The sequence below is a fragment of the Bombina bombina genome, chromosome 4, assembly GCF_027579735.1.
Source record: "Bombina bombina isolate aBomBom1 chromosome 4, aBomBom1.pri, whole genome shotgun sequence".
NCBI classification, from domain to species: domain Eukaryota; kingdom Metazoa; phylum Chordata; class Amphibia; order Anura; family Bombinatoridae; genus Bombina; species Bombina bombina.
This window is the reverse complement of record NC_069502.1, coordinates 820,399,900-820,422,368: the sequence shown is the minus strand read 5'-3', so window position 1 is coordinate 820,422,368 and position 22,469 is coordinate 820,399,900. Positions and strand designations below refer to the sequence as shown.

Below are 22,469 nucleotides of genomic sequence, written 5' to 3'. Positions count from 1 at the left end.
ATAAGGCGCCACTGCTATGCCCCGCGGTCTTAGAACCGCCAGAAGGGACCCTAGCACCTTTGTGAAAATTCTGGGAGCTGTGGCTAACCCGAAAGGAAGAGCCACAAACTGGTAATGCTAATTAAAAACTAATATTTTATCACCTCTTTCACTTTACCCTTCCTTGTACTTAGAGTAGGCAAATAGAATGACTGGGGGGTGGAGCTATATAGACAGCTCTGCTGTGGTGCTCTTTGCCACTTCCTGTTAGCAGGAGGACTATATCCCACAAGTAAAGGATGAATCCGTGGACTCGTCGTACCTTATATTAGAAATCAGCTCTTTCAAATGCTGATATAAAAGGTAAATTAACTATATGTTAAAAAAACAAAACACACCACAGCAGGTTAAATGGATCCTAGAGAATAAATTAAAGGAAAGAAAGACTTAGGGTACACTGTCTCTTTAAATTCTATTTTAATTATCACCTGACTATAATGCCCTCAAAAACAAGGGTTTATCAACTTCAAAAGTCTTTGGGTATATTTATATAACTTTTATCTGCACATAGGAGCTCCCATCTATAAACATATGCTAAAATAAATGCACATTTTATTTACACAAGGTGATAACTTGGCTATTCTAACCTATATTGAAATCCCTGATCCCCCTCTAGTGATAATAAACACACTAGGCTATCTTGTAAACAAGCTTCAGGTACAGAGGGGTCCTTAAACAGCTCCAAAAGCATGAACCCAGAGAAAGACGTATAATCATCATCAGCACTCTAGGTATTGTGCAGAAAAGGACTATGAGTCACCCTATGTACTTACTAGGTTTAACTCGGATTTCTTCTAATATGGATTTTCTGATGCGTAATAAGATGTGATTTCTGAATAAAACATTTCCCACATTCAGAACATGAAAATACTTTCTCTCCTGTATGAATTTTCTGATGAGTAATAAGGGATGATTTCAGAGTAAAACATTTCCCACATTTAGAACATGAAAATGCTTTCTCTCCTGTATGAATTTTCCAATGAGTAATAAGGGATGATTTTAGAGTAAAACATTTCCCACATTCAGAACATGAAAATCCTCTCTCTCCTGTATGAATTTGATGATGATATTTAAGAGACGATTTTAATATAAAACATTTCCCACATTCAGAACATGAAAATGGTTTCTCACATGTATGAATTTTCTGATGAGTATTAAGATTTGATTTTAGAGTAAAACATTTCCCACAGTGAGAACATGAAAATGCTTTTTCAGCAGTATGAATTTTCTGATGATTATTAAGCGTTGTTTTCCGGGTAAAACCTTTCCCACAGTGAGAACATGAAAATGCTTTCACTCCTGTATGACATTTTTGATGGTCAATAAGATATGATTTATTGGTAAATGATTTTCCACATTCAGAACATAAAAATATTTTTTCACCTGTGTGAATTTTCTGATGAGTAATCAGAGTTGATTTCAGAGTAAAACTTTTCCCACATTCAGAACATGAAAATGATTTATATCCTGCATGAATTTTCTGATGAATATTAAGATTTGATTTATGGATAAAACATTTCCCACATTCAGAACATGAAAATAATTGTCTTCCTGTATGAATTTTCTCATGAGTAATAAGGATTGATTTTCGGGCAAAACATTTCCCACATTCAGAACATGAAAATCCTCTCTCTCCTGTATGATTTATAAGATGATATTTAAGAGATGATTTCCAGGTAAAACATTTCCCACATTCATAACATGAAAATGGTTTCTCACCTGTATGAATTTTCTGATGATGAATAAGATTTGATTTCAGAGTAAAACATTTCCCACAATGAGAACATGAAAATGCTTTCTCTCCTGTATGCATTTTCTGATGACCAATGAGAGATGATTTCTTAGTAAAACATTTTCCACATTCAGAACATACATTTTCTACATGGCTTTTTTTTATCCTGAAGAAGGTTGAAAGATGCATCTGCATTCTGACTGTAACTAGGATTTTTGTAGTTTGTGAAGCTACCTGAAATATAATAGAAATAATGCTATTTATTAATGGCATACCTATTTTATGTTTAAAACATTTCAACCATTCTGAATACGTGTCTATTACAAGAGAAGGGGTCCAGCTATGACCCTACACCTTTCCCCAGCCCCCATCGGCAGTTTAGTGGATACTACAGAATATTTTTTTAGACTCCCCAGCATCACATATATGTCAGTCACTGAAATAAATATGAATTATTTAGTAAGGTTTTTTACCTATTATTTTTCTTAAATATATTTAACATTTAAAATTCACAGACAAGTTTACAAATACAATTATTCAATTTCAAAACTACTCTTTATAACTTGGCTTTGTGCACAAAGCATTCAGCTTTAGTTGTTTTTTTCCAGAATGTTACATTTATACTGCATATTCTTCACCTATAATGAAGACTTTCTTCACATAATTTCATATTAAAAAGTACATTTATGTTTAAAATCACTATATGGTGAACATATGCAAATAAATATTTTTGAAATTAATTCTGCTATTAAAGTTCTTTGAAGATTAATTGAAAAATAAATATTTCAAAGTGTTGTATACAGTTCAGGAAAACAATTACTTTAGTAAAAAAAAAAAAAACACACTTTACAACTATTGTTTGTGTGCACAAATGTTGCTTTAGATTTTTTTTCCCCAGTCATAATGCCTCCTTTATTGACTTTGTAAAGCTTGTTTTCTCTTCATTGCATGTTGTACCCCTCTCTAGAACAAAATATGCATTTCAGTGTAGATAAATGTACATTTTCAAAGATTGTAAGCAATAATTCTTACAGGGCTTTAAAACTGCACTAAAATTAAAAATTGGAACTGACTTAAGGGTTAAGTAATCCTGCAGATATTGTCTCCTTATCAGACTAAATATAAATGACGCAGGGCTGTACTGAAGGGCTGACACATTTGTTCAAAACAAAAAGAGGCAACACAAAAGTTCAAGATCCAGTAATGTGTAGTGGCCACATGATTACTTAACCATTGATTGCTTAGAAAAAGGAGTTAAAGTTATAGTAAACACCTTCAGATATTTATGTAAAATGTTAGTAATGTTTAATGAAACAACTTTGAAATATATTTTACTATTTATTTCCCCCCTGTCATGAGGACCTCATGATTTTTGGATGCCAGGGGTTAATTTTTTCTACTGTGCCATTTCAAAATCTGTACCAAAAGTGCCTAAAAAATAAATAAATTATGAGACCAATGATTTTCCTGCACCTGGTTCAACAGGATAAAGGGGGTAATTAAGTCTTTGCAATACAGTGATTTTTATGAGTCAATGATTAAACCTTAGGTCTATCAGAGGTGACACTAGTTTATCTTAAGACATGCTCTTATCACATATAAGACACTAGATGATAAAAATATGACAACCATGTCATGTCTGGTATCAAACTAATCCTCCTGATGTCACGAGGGGATTGCTTATATGGGTGTATGCATTGGATTTACATCACAGAAAGGTATAAGTTGTTATATAGTTTTCAGCCAGGGTCTCAGAGCTTTTATGCCATAAAACAGAGGGGTGGTTAATCTCATTGCCCATTCTGGAAAGAAGTTTGGACAAGAAATCTGATCTCTGAGAAAAGTGCATATAACTTTGATTTCAATAATATAATTTTGTCATTCTACATGGGAGGATGCATGCACAGCATATTCTGATTATTCTCCATTCCATCTCCCAGGAAGCAGTGTCTATTCTTCAGGTAAAGTTATAGGTTCTGTAATATTGTCTCCCTTTTATTTTTGAAAACTGTTTTGCATTGTGTAATTTTATTTGTTAACTCTTTTTATATAAATGCACTGACTGCTCATAATAGCAAAATAGCAGCAGCAAAACATAGGGTTTTTAAGACACTTTACAAATCACAAGTGAGGCACAACCGTGTATAATGTGTACAGATCTGGAGAAACCATTTATAGAAGCTTGTACATTACACATTTCTTAATAGAAGCTTCAAAAAGAGTTTCTGGTATATATATATATATATATATATATATATATATATATATATATATATATATATATATATATATATATATATATATATATATATATTTTAAAGACTTAGTTATCTTAAAGTGCCATAAAACAGATTGAGATCTGTACATATCCTAAAAGGGCTAATTAAGTAAAAATAGTTTGCATAAAATAATTGTTTCAAAATTGTTGGGAAGTATTTTAAAATAATTTTCAAAAATAAGCAAAAATACTTAAAATAGCCATGCTGTCTGGACACTGTGCTCCACCCCTCTTATCAGTGTTTAGACACAGGCATTGTATTTCACCTGAGTTCACAGCTTCTAGGCATGCTCCAGCAGATAATCCCTATTCATTTGTGCATTTTACCAAAACAACAATGGATATAGCTACAGCCATAAAAGGGATTGTGTGGGGGGAGTTAGAGCTGTGCAATTCAGAAACTTAAAAGAAAGGGTTAATGGCGAGGCACTGCAGTATAAATTTGCAGGTAAGTTAATTAATGTACATATTATTATATTTTGTCTCTATCTCAACTTGTTTTATGTCCGTTTAACATGTGTTGCTTGTGACGGAGAATATAACAGTGATATGGCAGAAGATATAAGATTTTGTTTAGGGATTTAAAGGGACACTCAGGTTAAATTAAATTTGCATGATTCAGATACAGCATGTAATTTTAAACAACTTTCCAATTTACTTCCATTAAAAAAAATATGCAGTCTTTTATATTTACAATTTTTGAGTCACCAGATCCTACCGAGCATGTGCAAGAATTCACAGACTATACGTATATGCATTTGTGATTGGCTGATTGCTATCACATGGTACAAGGGGAGTGGAAATATACATAACTATGAAATTTGTTATAAAAAAATCTACTACTTATTTGAAGTTCAGACTAAGTGCTATTGCATTGTCTTGTTATCTTGCATTTCTTGATTATGCAAATCTAATGTGTTGACTGGTCCTTTAATTAAAGGGATAGGAAAGTCAAAATTAAACTTGCATGATTCAGATAGAGCATGTTATTTTAAGACACTTAAATTCACTTCTATTTTCAAATGTGCTTTGTTCTCTTAGTATTTCTTGTTAAAAATGAATACGCACATATCATACACTAGTGGGAGCTGCTGCTAATTGGTGCCTGCACACATTTGTCTCTTGTGATTGGCTAACTAGATATGTTTAGCTAGCTGCCAGTAGTGCAATGCTGTCCCTTCAGCAATGGATAACAAGAGAATTAAGCAAATTTGATAATAGAAGTAAATTGGAAACTTGTTTAAAATTGTATGTTCTATCTGAACCATAAAAGAAAATTTTGGAGTTTACTATCCCTTTAAATTCAGACACATTTTTTTCTTTACTAAGAAATATCTTTCCCCTGAGATGAAGTCATTTTCAGGATTTTGCACTCACTGAATTTAGACTTGGATTTCAGTCCCACATAAATCATATCACAATCAACTACAAAAAAATTTGGAGTTTTCATCTGTGTTTTATTGAGATGAGGGGTCTAAAAATGTATCTCTCTCCCCTAATAAAAAACCTCCTTGTGCCTAGTGGGACAGGTGATCTGTATCCCTCAGACACATCACACACGTGCACTCACCTGTACTGATATTGTCACTGATTTCCTGCTTCACAGCATCCAGCTGACTCTTTACACACAGATCATTTGTTTGTTCAGCATTAAGTGTGACTTCAGTCTTAACATCACCTGCATAGATCATACAAATAAATAGTCACATTTAAGTTTTATAGCACTGCACAAAAAAATTGCAATATCTGAATTTCACATGTACACTCACCTGTGCCTGCATCCCTCAGACATGTCACACACATACACTCACCTGTGCCTGTATCCCTCAGACATGTCACACACATACACTCACCTGTGCCTGCATCCCTCAGACATGTCACACCAATACACTCACCTGTGCCTGCATCCCTCAGACATGTCACACACATACACTCACCTGTGCCTGCATCCCTCAGACATGTCACACACATACACTCACCTGTGCCTGCATCCCTCAGACATGTCACACACATACACTCACCTGTGCCTGCATCCCTCAGACATGTCACACACATACACTCACCTGTGCCTGCATCCCTCAGACATGTCACACACATACACTCACCTGTGCCCTCAGACATGTCACACACATACACTCACCTGTGCCTGTATCCCTCAGACATGTCACACACATACACTCACCTGCGTCTGCATCCCTCAGACATGTCACACACATACACTCACCTGTGCCCTCAGACATGTCACACACATACACTCACCTGTGCCTGCATCCCTCAGACATGTCACACACATACACTCACCTGTGCCTGCATCCCTCAGACACATCACACACATACACTCACCTGTGCCCTGTATCTCTCAGACATGTCACACACATACACTCACCTGTGCCTGCATCCCTCAGACATGTCACACACATACACTCACCTGTGCCCTGTATCCCTCAGACATTTCACACACATACACTCACCTGTGCCCTCAGACATGTCACACACATACACTCACCTGTGCCTGCATCCCTCAGACATGTCACACACATACACTCACCTGTGTCTGCATCCCTCAGTCACATCACACATGTACACTCACCTGTGCCCTGTATCCCTCAGACACCTCACACACATACACTCATCTGTGCCTGCATCCCTCAGACACCTCACATACATACACTCACCTGTGCCTGCATCCCTCAGACATGTCACACACATACACTCACCTGTGCCCTCAGACATGTCACACACATACACTCACCTGTGCCTGCATCCCTCAGACATGTCACACACATACACTCACCTGTGTCTGCATCCCTCAGTCACATCACACATGTACACTCACCTGTGCCCTGTATCCCTCAGACACCTCACACACATACACTCATCTGTGCCTGCATCCCTCAGACACCTCACATACATACACTCACCTGTGCCTGCATCCCTCAGACATGTCACACACATACACTCACCTGTGCCCTCAGACATGTCACACACATACACTCACCTGTGCCCTGTATCCCTCAGACATGTCACACACATACACTCACCTGTGCCCTCAGACATGTCACACACATACACTCACCTGTGCCTGTATCCCTCAGACATGTCACACACATACACTCACCTGTGTCTGCATCCCTCAGTCACATCACACATGTACACTCACCTGTGCCCTGTATCCCTCAGACACCTCACACACATACACTCACCTGTGCCTGCATCCCTCAGACACATCACACACATACACTCACCTGTGCCCTGTATCCCTCAGACATGTCACACACATACACTCACCTGTGCCCTGTATCCCTCAGACATGTCACACACATACACTCACCTGTGCCCTCAGACATGTTACACACATACACTCACCTGTGCCCTCAGACATGTCACACACATACACTCACCTGTGCCCTGTATCCCTCAGACATGTTACACACATACACTCACCTGTGCCCTCAGACATGTCACACACATACACTCACCTGTGCCCTGTATCCCTCAGACACGTCACACACATACACTCACCTGTGTCTGCATCCCTCAGACACATCACACACATACACTCACCTGTACCCTTTATCCCTCAGACACATCACACACATACACTCACCTGTGCCCTGTATCCCTCAGACACATCACACACGTACACTCACCTGTGCCCTGTATCCCTCAGACATGTCACACACATACACTCACCGGTGCCCTCAGACATGTCACACACATACACTCACCGGTTCCCCTCAGACATGTCACACAAGTATAATTACGGTTGCCCTGTGTCCCTGACATGTCACACACAAATACTCACCCCTGACCTGTGCCCCTCAAACATGTCACATAGAAAACAAAAAAAGGCTTAAAATAATCAAAGAAAACTATCATTTAAATTACAATTTTCAAATTTTCAATTCTGTCAGGTTGGCAACAGCTGTGAAATCACATGGAGGAGCTGAGAGGAATATTACAGAGTTTTGTGGCTAAGTCAGCAGGTTCATTTTGTTTGCTAAAAAACTGTATTTGATTTACCTAAGCCTTACACTGTCTGCTGTGTAACTATATAATATATCTGTTATTTACATTAGCCTTACACTGTCTGCTGTGTAACTATATAATGTATATAATATATCCGTTATTTACATTAGCCTTACACTGTCTGCTGTGTAACTATATAATGTATATCATATATCTGTTATTTACATTAGCCTTACACTGTCTGCTGTGTAACTATATAATGAATATAATATATCTGTTATTTACATAAGACTTACACTGTCTGCTGTGTAAAAATATAATGTATATAATAGATCTGTTATTTACCTAAGCCTTACACTGTCTGCTGTGTAACTATATAATGTATATAATACGTATATATCTGTTATTTACATAAGCCTTACACAGTCTGCTGTGTAACTATATAATGTATATAATATATCTGTTATTTACCTAAGCCTTACACTGTCTGCTGTGTAACTATATAATGTATATAATACGTATATATCTGTTATTTACATAAGCCTTACACAGTCTGCTGTGTAACTATATAATGTATATAATATATCTGTTATTTACCTAAGCCTTACACTGTCTGCTGTGTAACTATATAATGTATATAATATATCTGTTATTTACCTAAGCCTTACACTGTCTGCTGTGTAACTATATAATGTATATAATATATCTGTTATTTACATAAGCCTTACACTGTCTGCTGTGTAACTATATAATGTATATAATATATCTGTTATTTATATAAGACTTACACTGTCTGCTGTGTAACTATATAATTTATATAATACGTATATCTGTTATTTACATTAGCCTTACACTGTCTGCTGTGTAACTATATAATGTATATAATACAGCTGTTATTTACCTAAGACTTACACTATCTGCTATGTAACTATATAATGTATATAATATATCTGTTATTTACATAAGCCTTACACTGTCTGCTGTATAACCATCTGAGTAAATATATCTGTTATTTACATGAGATAAAGTGTCACATCACAGAATCCTTCCTTTACTTAAAGGGACAGTCAACACCAGAAATGTTGTTGTTTTAAAAGATAGATAATCCCTTTATTACCCATTCCCCAGTTTTGCATAACCAACACAGTTATAATAATACACTTTTTACCTCTGTGATTAACTTGTATGTAAGCATCTTCTGACAGCCCCCTGATCACATGACATTTTATTTATTATCTATTGACTTTCATTTTAGCCAATTAGTGCAGTGTCTGCCACAATCCACGGGCGTGCTCACAATGTTATCTATAGGGTTTACCTGAACTAGCTCTCCCCTGCTGTGAAAAGCAAATACAAAAGCATGTGATTAGAGGCGGCCTTCAAGGGCTTAGAAATTATCACATGAGCCTTCCTAGGTCTAGCTTTCAACTAAGAATACCAAAAGAACAAAGCAAAATTGGTGATAAAAGTAAATTGGAAAGTTGTTTAAAATTACATGTCCTATTTGAAACATGAAAGTTTTTTTTGGACTTGACTGTTCCTTTAACTGCATGTAATAGACACTAATATAACCAAGACTATGCACAGATACTGATCTACAAAGCCTTTTAAAAACTTACTTAGAAGCTCCCAGTTTAGCACTGTTGTGAGGGAAAGAGGTGATTTGATAGCAACTTTCAAGTATATTAAAGGGCTTAGTAAAACTGAGCCAGTGAGTATTTTACATAAAAAGGAAAATTCAAGAACAAGGGGCCATGGTCTCAAGCTGAAGGGTAGTATATTAAGGAGTAATTTGAGGAACTTCTTTACAGAAAGGGTGATTGATTCATTGAATAAACTTCCACAAGAGGTAGTTATAACAAACACTGTGGCGGACTTTAGGAATACCTGGGACAAGCATAAGGCTACCCTACAAACTAGATAAGTTCATACTTTTAGCTAATATCGGGCAGACTTGCTGGGCCTATGGCTCTTATCTGCCGTCAATATATATATATATGTTTATTTGAGGTTAGGCTGGGACACGCAGTGAAAAAAACAGCAGACCTCCCCCCCTTCCCTGCATATGAAAAAACTGATTATAGAAACAGAAGCCACACACATCAGTAAACATCTAAAACTTTGGGGCTTGGTTAAGAGTCTGAAAAGCAGAACGTTCTAAAAAAAATAAGCAAAACTATACATTTATACAAAACACTCCCGGATGGGCTATATAAATGGATCATCTACAAAACATTTATGCAAAAAAGTCTAGTGTACAATGTCCCTTTAATAAGCTATAATCACCTGTAGCTGTATTTATAGGAACTGCATCCTTCTCAGTCTTCATGTGATCAGACACATACAGTTCTCCTCCGCGCTCAGTCCCTAAGCCATATAAAGGAATCACATCCATACAGCCTTACAGTGAGAATACACCTGTATGTGTAAGTTGTTTATAGCCCTTGTGGGATGTATCAATAGCTCTCTTATTATAAATAAAACCATGTGATGACCCAGAAATTAAAAAGGGCATATGAGATCAATATTTACCAGATTATCACATTTATTAGGCACACTCACCTGTGACCCAAACATCTCAGACACTATGTACATGCACACTCTCCTGTAACATGTATCCCTCAGAATAAACATACATGCACACTAACATGTAATCTGCATACCAGAGACGCAACACTCACCTGTAACCCATGTCCCTGAGACATAACACATGCACACTCACCTGTGACCCATGTCCCTGAGACACAAAACACACCTGCACACTCACCTGTGACCCAAGTCCCTGAGACACAACACACCTGCACACTCACCTGTGACCCATGTCCCTGAGACACAACACACCTGCACACTCACCTGTGACCCAAGTCCCTGAGACACAACACACCTGCACACTCACCTGTGACCCATGTCCCTGAGACACAACACACGTGCACACTCACCTGTGACCCATGTCCCTGAGACACAACACACCTGCACACTCACCTGTAACCCATGTTCCTCAGACACAACACCCCTGCACACTCACCTGTAAGCCATGTCCCTCAGACACAACACCCCTGCACACTCACCTGTAAGCCATGTCCCTCAGACACAACACCCCTGCACACTCACCTGTAACCCATGTCCCTGAGACACAACACACTCACCTGTAACCCATGTCCCTCAGACACAACACCCCTGCACACTCACCTGTAACCCATGTCCCTCAGACACATCACCCCTGCACACTCACCTGTAACCCATGTCCCTCAGACACAACACCCCTGCACACTCACCTGTAACCCATGTCCCTCAGACACAACACCCCTGCACACTCACCTGTAGCCTGTATCCCTCAGACACAACACACGTGCACACTCACCTGTAACCCATGTCCCTCAGACACAACACACGTGCACACTCACCTGTAACCCATGTCCCTCAGACACAACACACGTGCACACTCACCTGTAACCTGTATCCCTCAGACACAACACACCTGCACACTCACCTGTAACATGTCTCCCTCAGACACAACACACGTGCACACTCACCTGTAACCCATGTCCCTCAGACACAACACACCTGCACACTCACCTGTAACCTGTCTCCCTCAGACACAACACACGTGCACACTCACCTGTAACCCATGTCCCTCAGACACAACACACTTGCACACTCACCTGTAACCCATGTCCCTCAGACACAACACACATGCACACTCACCTGTAACCCATGTCCCTCAGACACAACACACGTGCACACTCACCTGTAACCCATGTCCCTCAGACACAACACACCTGCACACTCACCTGTAACCCATGTATCTCAGACACAACCCACATGCACAATCACCTGTAACCCATGTATCTCAGACACAACACACATGCACACTCACCTGTAACCCATGTCCCTCAGACACAACAAACCTGCACACTCACCTGTAACCCATGTCCCTCAGACACAACACACCTGCACACTCACCTGTAACCTGTATCCCTCAGACACAACACACGTGCACACTCACCTGTAACCCATGTCCCTCAGACACAACACACCTGCACACTCACCTGTAACCCATGTATCTCAGACACAACCCACATGCACACTCACCTGTAACCCATGTCCCTCAGACACAACACACCTGCACACTCACCTGTAACCTGTCTCCCTCAGACACAACACACGTGCACACTCACCTGTAACCCATGTCCCTCAGACACAACACACGTGCACACTCACCTGTAACCCATGTCCCTCAGACACAACACACCTCCAAACTCACCTGTAACCCATGTCCCTCAGACACAACACACGTGCACACTCACCTGTAACCCATGTCCCTCAGACACAACACACCTGCACACTCACCTGTAACCCATGTCCCTCAGACACAACATACCTGCACACTCACCTGTAACCTGTCTCCCTCAGACACAACACACGTGCACACTCACCTGTAACCCATGTCCATCAGACACAACACACATGCACACTCACCTGTAACCCATGTCGCTCAGACACAACACACGTGCACACTCACCTGTAACCCATGTCCCTCAGACACAACACACCTGCACGCTCACCTGTAACCCATGTCCCTCAGACACAACACACGTGCACACTCACCTGTAACCCATGTCCCTCAGACACAACACACCTGCACACTCACCTGTAACCTGTCTCCCTCAGATACAACACACCTGCACGCTCACCTGTAACCCATGTCCCTCAGACACAACACACCTGCACACTCACCTGTAACCCATGTCCCTCAGACACAACACACCTGCACACACACCTGTAACCCATGTCCCTCAGACACAACATACCTGCACACTCACCTGTAACCTGTCTCCCTCAGACACAACACACGTGCACACTCACCTGTAACCCATGTCCCTCAGACACAACACACATGCACACTCACCTGTAACCCATGTCGCTCAGACACAACACACGTGCACACTCACCTGTAACCCATGTCCCTCAGACACAACACACCTGCACGCTCACCTGTAACCCATGTCCCTCAGACACAACACACGTGCACACTCACCTGTAACCCATGTCCCTCAGACACAACACACCTGGACACTCACCTGTAACCTGTCTCCCTTAGACACAACACACGTGCACACTCACCTGTAACCCATGTCCCTCAGACACAACACACGTGCACACTCACCTGTAACCCATGTCCCTCAGACACAACACACCTGCACACTCACCTGTAACCCATGTATCTCAGACACAACCCACATGCACAATCACCTGTAACCCATGTATCTCAGACACAACACACATGCACACTCACCTGTAACCCATGTCCCTCAGACACAACAAACCTGCACACTCACCTGTAACCCATGTCCCTCAGACACAACACACCTGCACACTCACCTGTAACCTGTATCCCTCAGACACAACACACGTGCACACTCACCTGTAACCCATGTCCCTCAGACACAACACACCTGCACACTCACCTGTAACCCATGTATCTCAGACACAACCCACATGCACACTCACCTGTAACCCATGTCCCTCAGACACAACACACCTGCACACTCACCTGTAACCTGTCTCCCTCAGACACAACACACGTGCACACTCACCTGTAACCCATGTCCCTGAGACACAACACACGTGCACACTCACCTGTAACCCATGTCCCTCAGACACAACACACCTCCAAACTCACCTGTAACCCATGTCCCTCAGACACAACACACGTGCACACTCACCTGTAACCCATGTCCCTCAGACACAACACACCTGCACACTCACCTGTAACCCATGTCCCTCAGACACAACATACCTGCACACTCACCTGTAACCTGTCTCCCTCAGACACAACACACGTGCACACTCACCTGTAACCCATGTCCATCAGACACAACACACATGCACACTCACCTGTAACCCATGTCGCTCAGACACAACACACGTGCACACTCACCTGTAACCCATGTCCCTCAGACACAACACACCTGCACGCTCACCTGTAACCCATGTCCCTCAGACACAACACACGTGCACACTCACCTGTAACCCATGTCCCTCAGACACAACACACCTGCACACTCACCTGTAACCCATGTCCCTCAGACACAACACACCTGCACACTCACCTGTAACCTGTCTCCCTCAGATACAACACACCTGCACGCTCACCTGTAACCCATGTCCCTCAGACACAACACACCTGCACACTCACCTGTAACCCATGTCCCTCAGACACAACACACCTGCACACACACCTGTAACCCATGTATCTCAGACACAACACACCTGCACACTCACCTGTAACCCATGTCCCTCAGACACAACATACCTGCACACTCACCTGTAACCTGTCTCCCTCAGACACAACACACGTGCACACTCACCTGTAACCCATGTCCCTCAGACACAACACACATGCACACTCACCTGTAACCCATGTCGCTCAGACACAACACACGTGCACACTCACCTGTAACCCATGTCCCTCAGACACAACACACCTGCACGCTCACCTGTAACCCATGTCCCTCAGACACAACACACGTGCACACTCACCTGTAACCCATGTCCCTCAGACACAACACACCTGGACACTCACCTGTAACCTGTCTCCCTTAGACACAACACACGTGCACACTCACCTGTAACCCATGTCCCTCAGACACAACACACCTGCACACTCACCTGTAACCCATGTATCTCAGACACAACACACCTGCACACTCACCTGTAACCTGTCTCCCTCAGATACAACACACCTGCACGCTCACCTGTAACCCATGTCCCTCAGACACAACACACCTGCACACTCACCTGTAACCCATGTCCCTCAGACACAACACACCTGGACACTCACCTGTAACCTGTCTCCCTTAGACACAACACACGTGCACACTCACCTGTAACCCATGTCCCTCAGACACAACACACCTGCACACTCACCTGTAACTCATGTCCCTCAGACACAACACACCTGCACACTCACCTGTAACCTGTCTCCCTCAGACACAACACACGTGCACACTCACCTGTAACCCATGTCCCTCAGACACAACACACATGCACACTCACCTGTAACCCATGTCGCTCAGACACAACACACGTGCACACTCACCTGTAACCCATGTCCCTCAGACACAACACACCTGCACACTCACCTGTAACCTGTATCCCTCAGATACAACACACCTGCACGCTCACCTGTAACCCATGTCCCTCAGACACAACACACCTGCACACTCACCTGTAACCCATGTCCCTCAGACACAACACACCTGCACACTCACTTGTAACCCATGTCCCTCAGACACAACACACCTGGACACTCACCTGTAACCTGTCTCCCTCAGACACAACACACGTGCACACTCACCTGTAACCCATGTCCCTCAGACACATCACACCTGCACACTCACCTGTAACCTGTCTCCCTCAGACACAACACACGTGCACACTCACCTGTAACCCATGTCCCTGAGACACAACACACCTGCACACTCACCTGTAACCCATGTCCCTCAGACACAACACACATGCACACTCACCTGTAACCCATGTCCCTGAGACACAACACACCTGCACACTCACCTGTAACCTGTATCCCTAAGACACAACACACCTGCACACTCACCTGTAACCTGTATCCCTAAGACACAACACACCTGCACACTCACCTGTAACCTGTATCCCTCAGACACAACACACCTGCACACTCACCTGTAACCCATGTCCCTCAGACACAACACACGTGCACACTCACCTGTAACCTGTATCCCTCAGACACAACACACTCACCTGTAACCCATGTCCCTCAGACACAACACACGTGCACACTCACCTGTAACCCATGTCCCTCAGACACAACACACCTGCACACTCACCTGTAACATGTCTCCCTCAGACACAACACACCTGCACACTCACCTGTAACATGTCTCCCTCAGACACAACACACGTGCACACTCACCTGTAACCCATGTCCCTCAGACACAACACACGTGCACACTCACCTGTAACCCATGTCCCTCAGACACAAGACACCTGCACACTCACCTGTAACCCATGTCCCTGAGACATAACATATGCACACTCACCTGTAACCCATGTCCCTCAGACACAACACACATGCACACTCACCTGTAACCCATGTCCCTCAGACACATCACACCTGCACACTCACCTGTAACCTGTCTCCCTCAGACACAACACACGTGCACACTCACCTGTAACCCATGTCCCTCAGACACAACACACCTGCACACTCACCTGTAACCTGTCTCCCTCAGACACAACACACGTGCACACTCACCTGTAACCCATGTCCCTGAGACATAACATATGCACACTCACCTGTAACCCATGTCCCTCAGACACAACACACATGCACACTCACCTGTAACCCATGTCCCTCAGACACAACATACGTGCACACTCACCTGTAACCTGTATCCCTCAGAAACAACACACCTGCACACTCACCTGTAACCCGTCTCCCTCAGACACAACACCCGTGCACACTCACCTGTAACCCATGTCCCTAAGACACGACACACCTGCACACTCACCTGTAACCCATGTCCCTCAGACACAACACCCCTGCACACTCACCTGTAACCCATGTCCCTCAGACACAACACACCTGCACACTCACCTGTAACCCATGTCCCTCAGACACAACACACCTGCACACTCACCTGTAACCCATGTCCCTCAGACACAACACACATGCACACTCACCTGTAACCCATGTCCCTCAGACACAACACACGTGCACACTCACCTGTAACCTGTCTCCCTCAGACACAACACACATGCACACTCACCTGTAACCTGTCTCCCTCAGACACAACACACCTGCACACTCACCTGTAACCTGTCTCCCTCAGACACAACACACGTGCACACTCACCTGTAACCTGTCTTCCTCAGACACAACACACGTGCACACTCACCTGTAACCCATGTCCCTCAGACACAACACACCTGCACACTCACCTGTAACCCATGTCCCTGAGACACAACACACATGCACACTCACCTGTAACCCATGTCCCTCAGACACAACACAGATGCACACTCACCTGTAACCCATGTCCCTCAGACACAACACACGTGCACACTCACCTGTAACCCATGTCCCTCAGACACAACACACCTGCACACTCACCTGTAACCCATGTCCCTCAGACATAACACACGTGCACACTCACCTGTAACCCATGTCCCTCAGACACAACACACGTGCACACTCACCTGTAACCCATGTTTCTCAGACACAACACACGTGCACACTCACCTGTAACCCATGTCCCTCAGACACAACACACCTGCACACTCACCTGTAACCCATGTCCCTCAGACATAACACACGTGCACACTCACCTGTAACCCATGTCCCTCAGACACAACACACGTGCACACTCACCTGTAACCCATGTTTCTCAGACACAACACACGTGCACACTCACCTGTAACCCATGTCCCTCAGAAACAACACACCTGCACACTCACCTGTAACCCATGTCCCTCAGACACAACACACATGCACACTCACCTGTAACCTGTATCCCTCAGACACAACACACCTGCACACTCACCTGTAACCCATGTTCCTGAGACGTAACACGTGCACACTCACCTGTAACCCATGTCCCTCAGACACAACACACATGCACACTCACCTGTAACCTGTATCACTAAGACACAACACACCTGCACACTCACCTGTAACCCATGTCCCTCAGACACATCACCCCTGCACACTCACCTGTAACCCATGTCCCTCAGACACAACACACATGCACACTCACCTGTAACCCATGTCCCTCAGACACAACACACGTGCACACTCACCTGTAACCTGTATCCCTCAGAAACAACACACCTGCACACTCACCTGTAACCCATGTCCCTCAGACACAACACACGTGCACACTCACCTGTAACCTGTATCCCTCAGACACAACACCCCTGCACACTCACCTGTAACCCATGTCCCTCAGACACAACACACCTGCACACTCACCTGTAACCCATGTCCCTCAGACACAACACACGTGCAAACTCACCTGTAACCCATGTCCCTCAGACACAACACACGTGCACACTCACCTGTAACCCATGTCCCTCAGACACAACACACGTGCACACTCACCTGTAACCCATGTCCCTGAGACATAACACATGCACACTCACCTGTAACCCATGTCCCTCAGACACAACACACGTGCACACTCACCTGTAACCCATGTCCCTGAGACATAACACATGCACTCACCTGTAACCCATGTCCCTCAGACACAACACACCTGCACACTCACCTGTAACCCATGTCCCTCAGACATAACACACGTGCACACTCACCTGTAACCTGTATCCCTCAGACACAACACACTTGCACACTCACCTGTAACCCATGTCCCTGAGACGTAACACGTGCACACTCACCTGTAACCCATGTCCCTCAGACACAACACACCTGCACACTCACCTGTAACCTGTATCCATCAGACACAACACACCTGCACACTCACCTGTAACCCATGTCCCTCAGACACAACACACGTGCACACTCACCTGTAACCTGTATCCCTCAGAAACAACACACCTGCACACTCACCTGTAACCCATGTCCCTCAGACACAACACACGTGCACACTCACCTGTAACCTGTATCCCTCAGACACAACACCCCTGCACACTCACCTGTAACCCATGTCCCTCAGACACATCACCCCTGCACACTCACCTGTAGCCTGTATCCCTCAGACACAACACACCTGCACACTCACCTGTAACCCATGTCCCTCAGACACAACACACTCACCTGTAACCCATGTCCCTCAGACACAACACCCCTGCACACTCACCTGTAACCCATGTCCCTCAGACACATCACCCCTGCACACTCACCTGTAACCCATGTCCCTCAGACACAACACCCCTGCACACTCACCTGTAACCCATGTCCCTCAGACACATCACCCCTGCACACTCACCTGTAGCCTGTATCCCTCAGACACAACACACGTGCACACTCACCTGTAACCCATGTCCCTCAGACACAACACACGTGCACACTCACCTGTAACCCATGTCCCTCAGACACAACACACGTGCACACTCACCTGTAACCTGTATCCCTCAGATACAACACACCTGCACACTCACCTGTAACATGTCTCCCTCAGACACAACACACGTGCACACTCACCTGTAACCCATGTCCCTCAGACACAACACACCTGCACACTCACCTGTAACCTGTCTCCCTCAGACACAACACACGTGCACACTCACCTGTAACCCATGTCCCTCAGACACAACACACTTGCACACTCACCTGTAACCCATGTCCCTCAGACACAACACACATGCACACTCACCTGTAACCCATGTCCCTCAGACACAACACACGTGCACACTCACCTGTAACCCATGTCCCTCAGACACAACACACGTGCACACTCACCTGTAACCCATGTCCCTCAGACACAACACACCTGCACACTCACCTGTAACCCATGTATCTCAGACACAACCAACATGCACAATCACCTGTAACCCATGTATCTCAGACACAACACACATGCACACTCACCTGTAACCCATGTCCCTCAGACACAACACACATGCACACTCACCTGTAACCCATGTCCCTCAGACACAACAAACCTGCACACTCACCTGTAACCCATGTCCCTCAGACACAACACACCTGCACACTCACCTGTAACCTGTATCCCTCAGACACAACACACATGCACACTCACCTGTAACCCATGTCCCTCAGACACAACAAACCTGCACACTCACCTGTAACCCATGTCCCTCAGACACAACATACCTGCACACTCACCTGTAACCTGTCTCCCTCAGACACAACACACGTGCACACTCACCTGTAACCCATGTCCCTCAGACACAACACACATGCACACTCACCTGTAACCCATGTCGCTCAGACACAACACACGTGCACACTCACCTGTAACCCATGTCCCTCAGACACAACACACCTGCACACTCACCTGTAACCCATGTCCCTCAGACACAACACATGTGCACACACACCTGTAACCCATGTCCCTCAGACACAACACACCTGCACACTCACCTGTAACCTGTATCCCTAAGACACAACACACCTGCACACTCACCTGTAACCTGTATCCCTCAGACACAACACACCTGCACACTCACCTGTAACCCATGTCCCTCAGACACAACACACGTGCACACTCACCTGTAACCTGTATCCCTAAGACACAACACACCTGCACACTCACCTGTAACCTGTATCCCTCAGACACAACACACCTGCACACTCACCTGTAACCCATGTCCCTCAGACACAACACACTCACCTGTAACCCATGTCCCTCAGACACAACACACGTGCACACTCACCTGTAACCCATGTCCCTCAGACACAACACACCTGCAACATGTCTCCCTCAGACACAACACACCTGCACACTCACCTGTAACATGTCTCCCTCAGACACAACACACGTGCACACTCACCTGTAACCCATGTCCCTCAGACACAACACACGTGCACACTCACCTGTAACCCATGTCCCTCAGACACAACACACTTGCACACTCACCTGTAACCCATGTCCCTCAGACACAACACACGTGCACACTCACCTGTAACCCATGTCCCTCAGACACAACACACGTGCACACTCACCTGTAACCCATGTCCCTCAGACACAAGACACCTGCACACTCACCTGTAACCCATGTCCCTGAGACATAACATATGCACACTCACCTGTAACCCATGTCCCTCAGACACAACACACATGCACACTCACCTGTAACCCATGTCCCTCAGACACATCACACCTGCACACTCACCTGTAACCTGTCTCCCTCAGACACAACACACGTGCACACTCACCTGTAACCCATGTCCCTCAGACACATCACACCTGCACACTCACCTGTAACCTGTCTCCCTCAGACACAACACACGTGCACACTCACCTGTAACCCATGTCCCTGAGACATAACATATGCACACTCACCTGTAACCCATGTCCCTCAGACACAACACACATGCACACTCACCTGTAACCCATGTCCCTCAGACACAACATACGTGCACACTCACCTGTAACCTGTATCCCTCAGAAACAACACACCTGCACACTCACCTGTAACCCGTCTCCCTCAGACACAACACCCGTGCACACTCACCTGTAACCCATGTCCCTAAGACACGACACACCTGCACACTCACCTGTAACCCATGTCCCTCAGACACAACACCCCTGCACACTCACCTGTAACCCATGTCCCTCAGACACAACACACCTGCACACTCACCTGTAACCCATGTCCCTCAGACACAACACACCTGCACACTCACCTGTAACCCATGTCCCTCAGACACAACACACATGCACACTCACCTGTAACCCATGTCCCTCAGACACAACACACGTGCACACTCACCTGTAACCTGTCTCCCTCAGACACAACACACATGCACACTCACCTGTAACCTGTCTCCCTCAGACACAACACACCTGCACACTCACCTGTAACCTGTCTCCCTCAGACACAACACACGTGCACACTCACCTGTAACCTGTCTTCCTCAGACACAACACACGTGCACACTCACCTGTAACCCATGTCCCTCAGACACAACACACCTGCACACTCACCTGTAACCCATGTCCCTGAGACACAACACACATGCACACTCACCTGTAACCCATGTCCCTCAGACACAACACAGATGCACACTCACCTGTAACCCATGTCCCTCAGACACAACACACGTGCACACTCACCTGTAACCCATGTCCCTCAGACACAACACACCTGCACACTCACCTGTAACCCATGTCCCTCAGACATAACACACGTGCACACTCACCTGTAACCCATGTCCCTCAGACACAACACACGTGCACACTCACCTGTAACCCATGTTTCTCAGACACAACACACGTGCACACTCACCTGTAACCCATGTCCCTCAGAAACAACACACCTGCACACTCACCTGTAACCCATGTCCCTCAGACACAACACACATGCACACTCACCTGTAACCTGTATCCCTCAGACACAACACACCTGCACACTCACCTGTAACCCATGTTCCTGAGACGTAACACGTGCACACTCACCTGTAACCCATGTCCCTCAGACACAACACACATGCACACTCACCTGTAACCTGTATCACTAAGACACAACACACCTGCACACTCACCTGTAACCCATGTCCCTCAGACACATCACCCCTGCACACTCACCTGTAACCCATGTCCCTCAGACACAACACACATGCACACTCACCTGTAACCCATGTCCCTCAGACACAACACACGTGCACACTCACCTGTAACCTGTATCCCTCAGACACAACACACCTGCACACTCACCTGTAACCCATGTCCCTCAGACACAACACACGTGCACACTCACCTGTAACCT

The 22,469-nt window shown here is 44.8% G+C and overlaps 1 protein-coding gene across 1 annotated transcript in view; it reads right to left on the bottom strand.

Moving 5' to 3' along the window:
* Positions 1 to 439: 439 nt before the first annotated feature.
* LOC128657109 (gastrula zinc finger protein XlCGF26.1-like) overlaps positions 440 to 22,469 on the bottom strand; it is a 36,752-nt gene continuing 14,722 nt past the window's right edge. Inside the window, exons 2-3 of the mRNA XM_053711356.1 lie at positions 5,620 to 5,727; positions 440 to 2,005 (exon numbers count right to left, since the gene is read on the bottom strand). Coding sequence (XP_053567331.1) covers positions 818 to 1,966 — 1,149 coding nt within the window. The 5' untranslated portion in view covers positions 1,967 to 2,005; positions 5,620 to 5,727 and the 3' untranslated portion in view covers positions 440 to 817. The remainder of the gene's footprint in view (positions 2,006 to 5,619; positions 5,728 to 22,469) is intronic.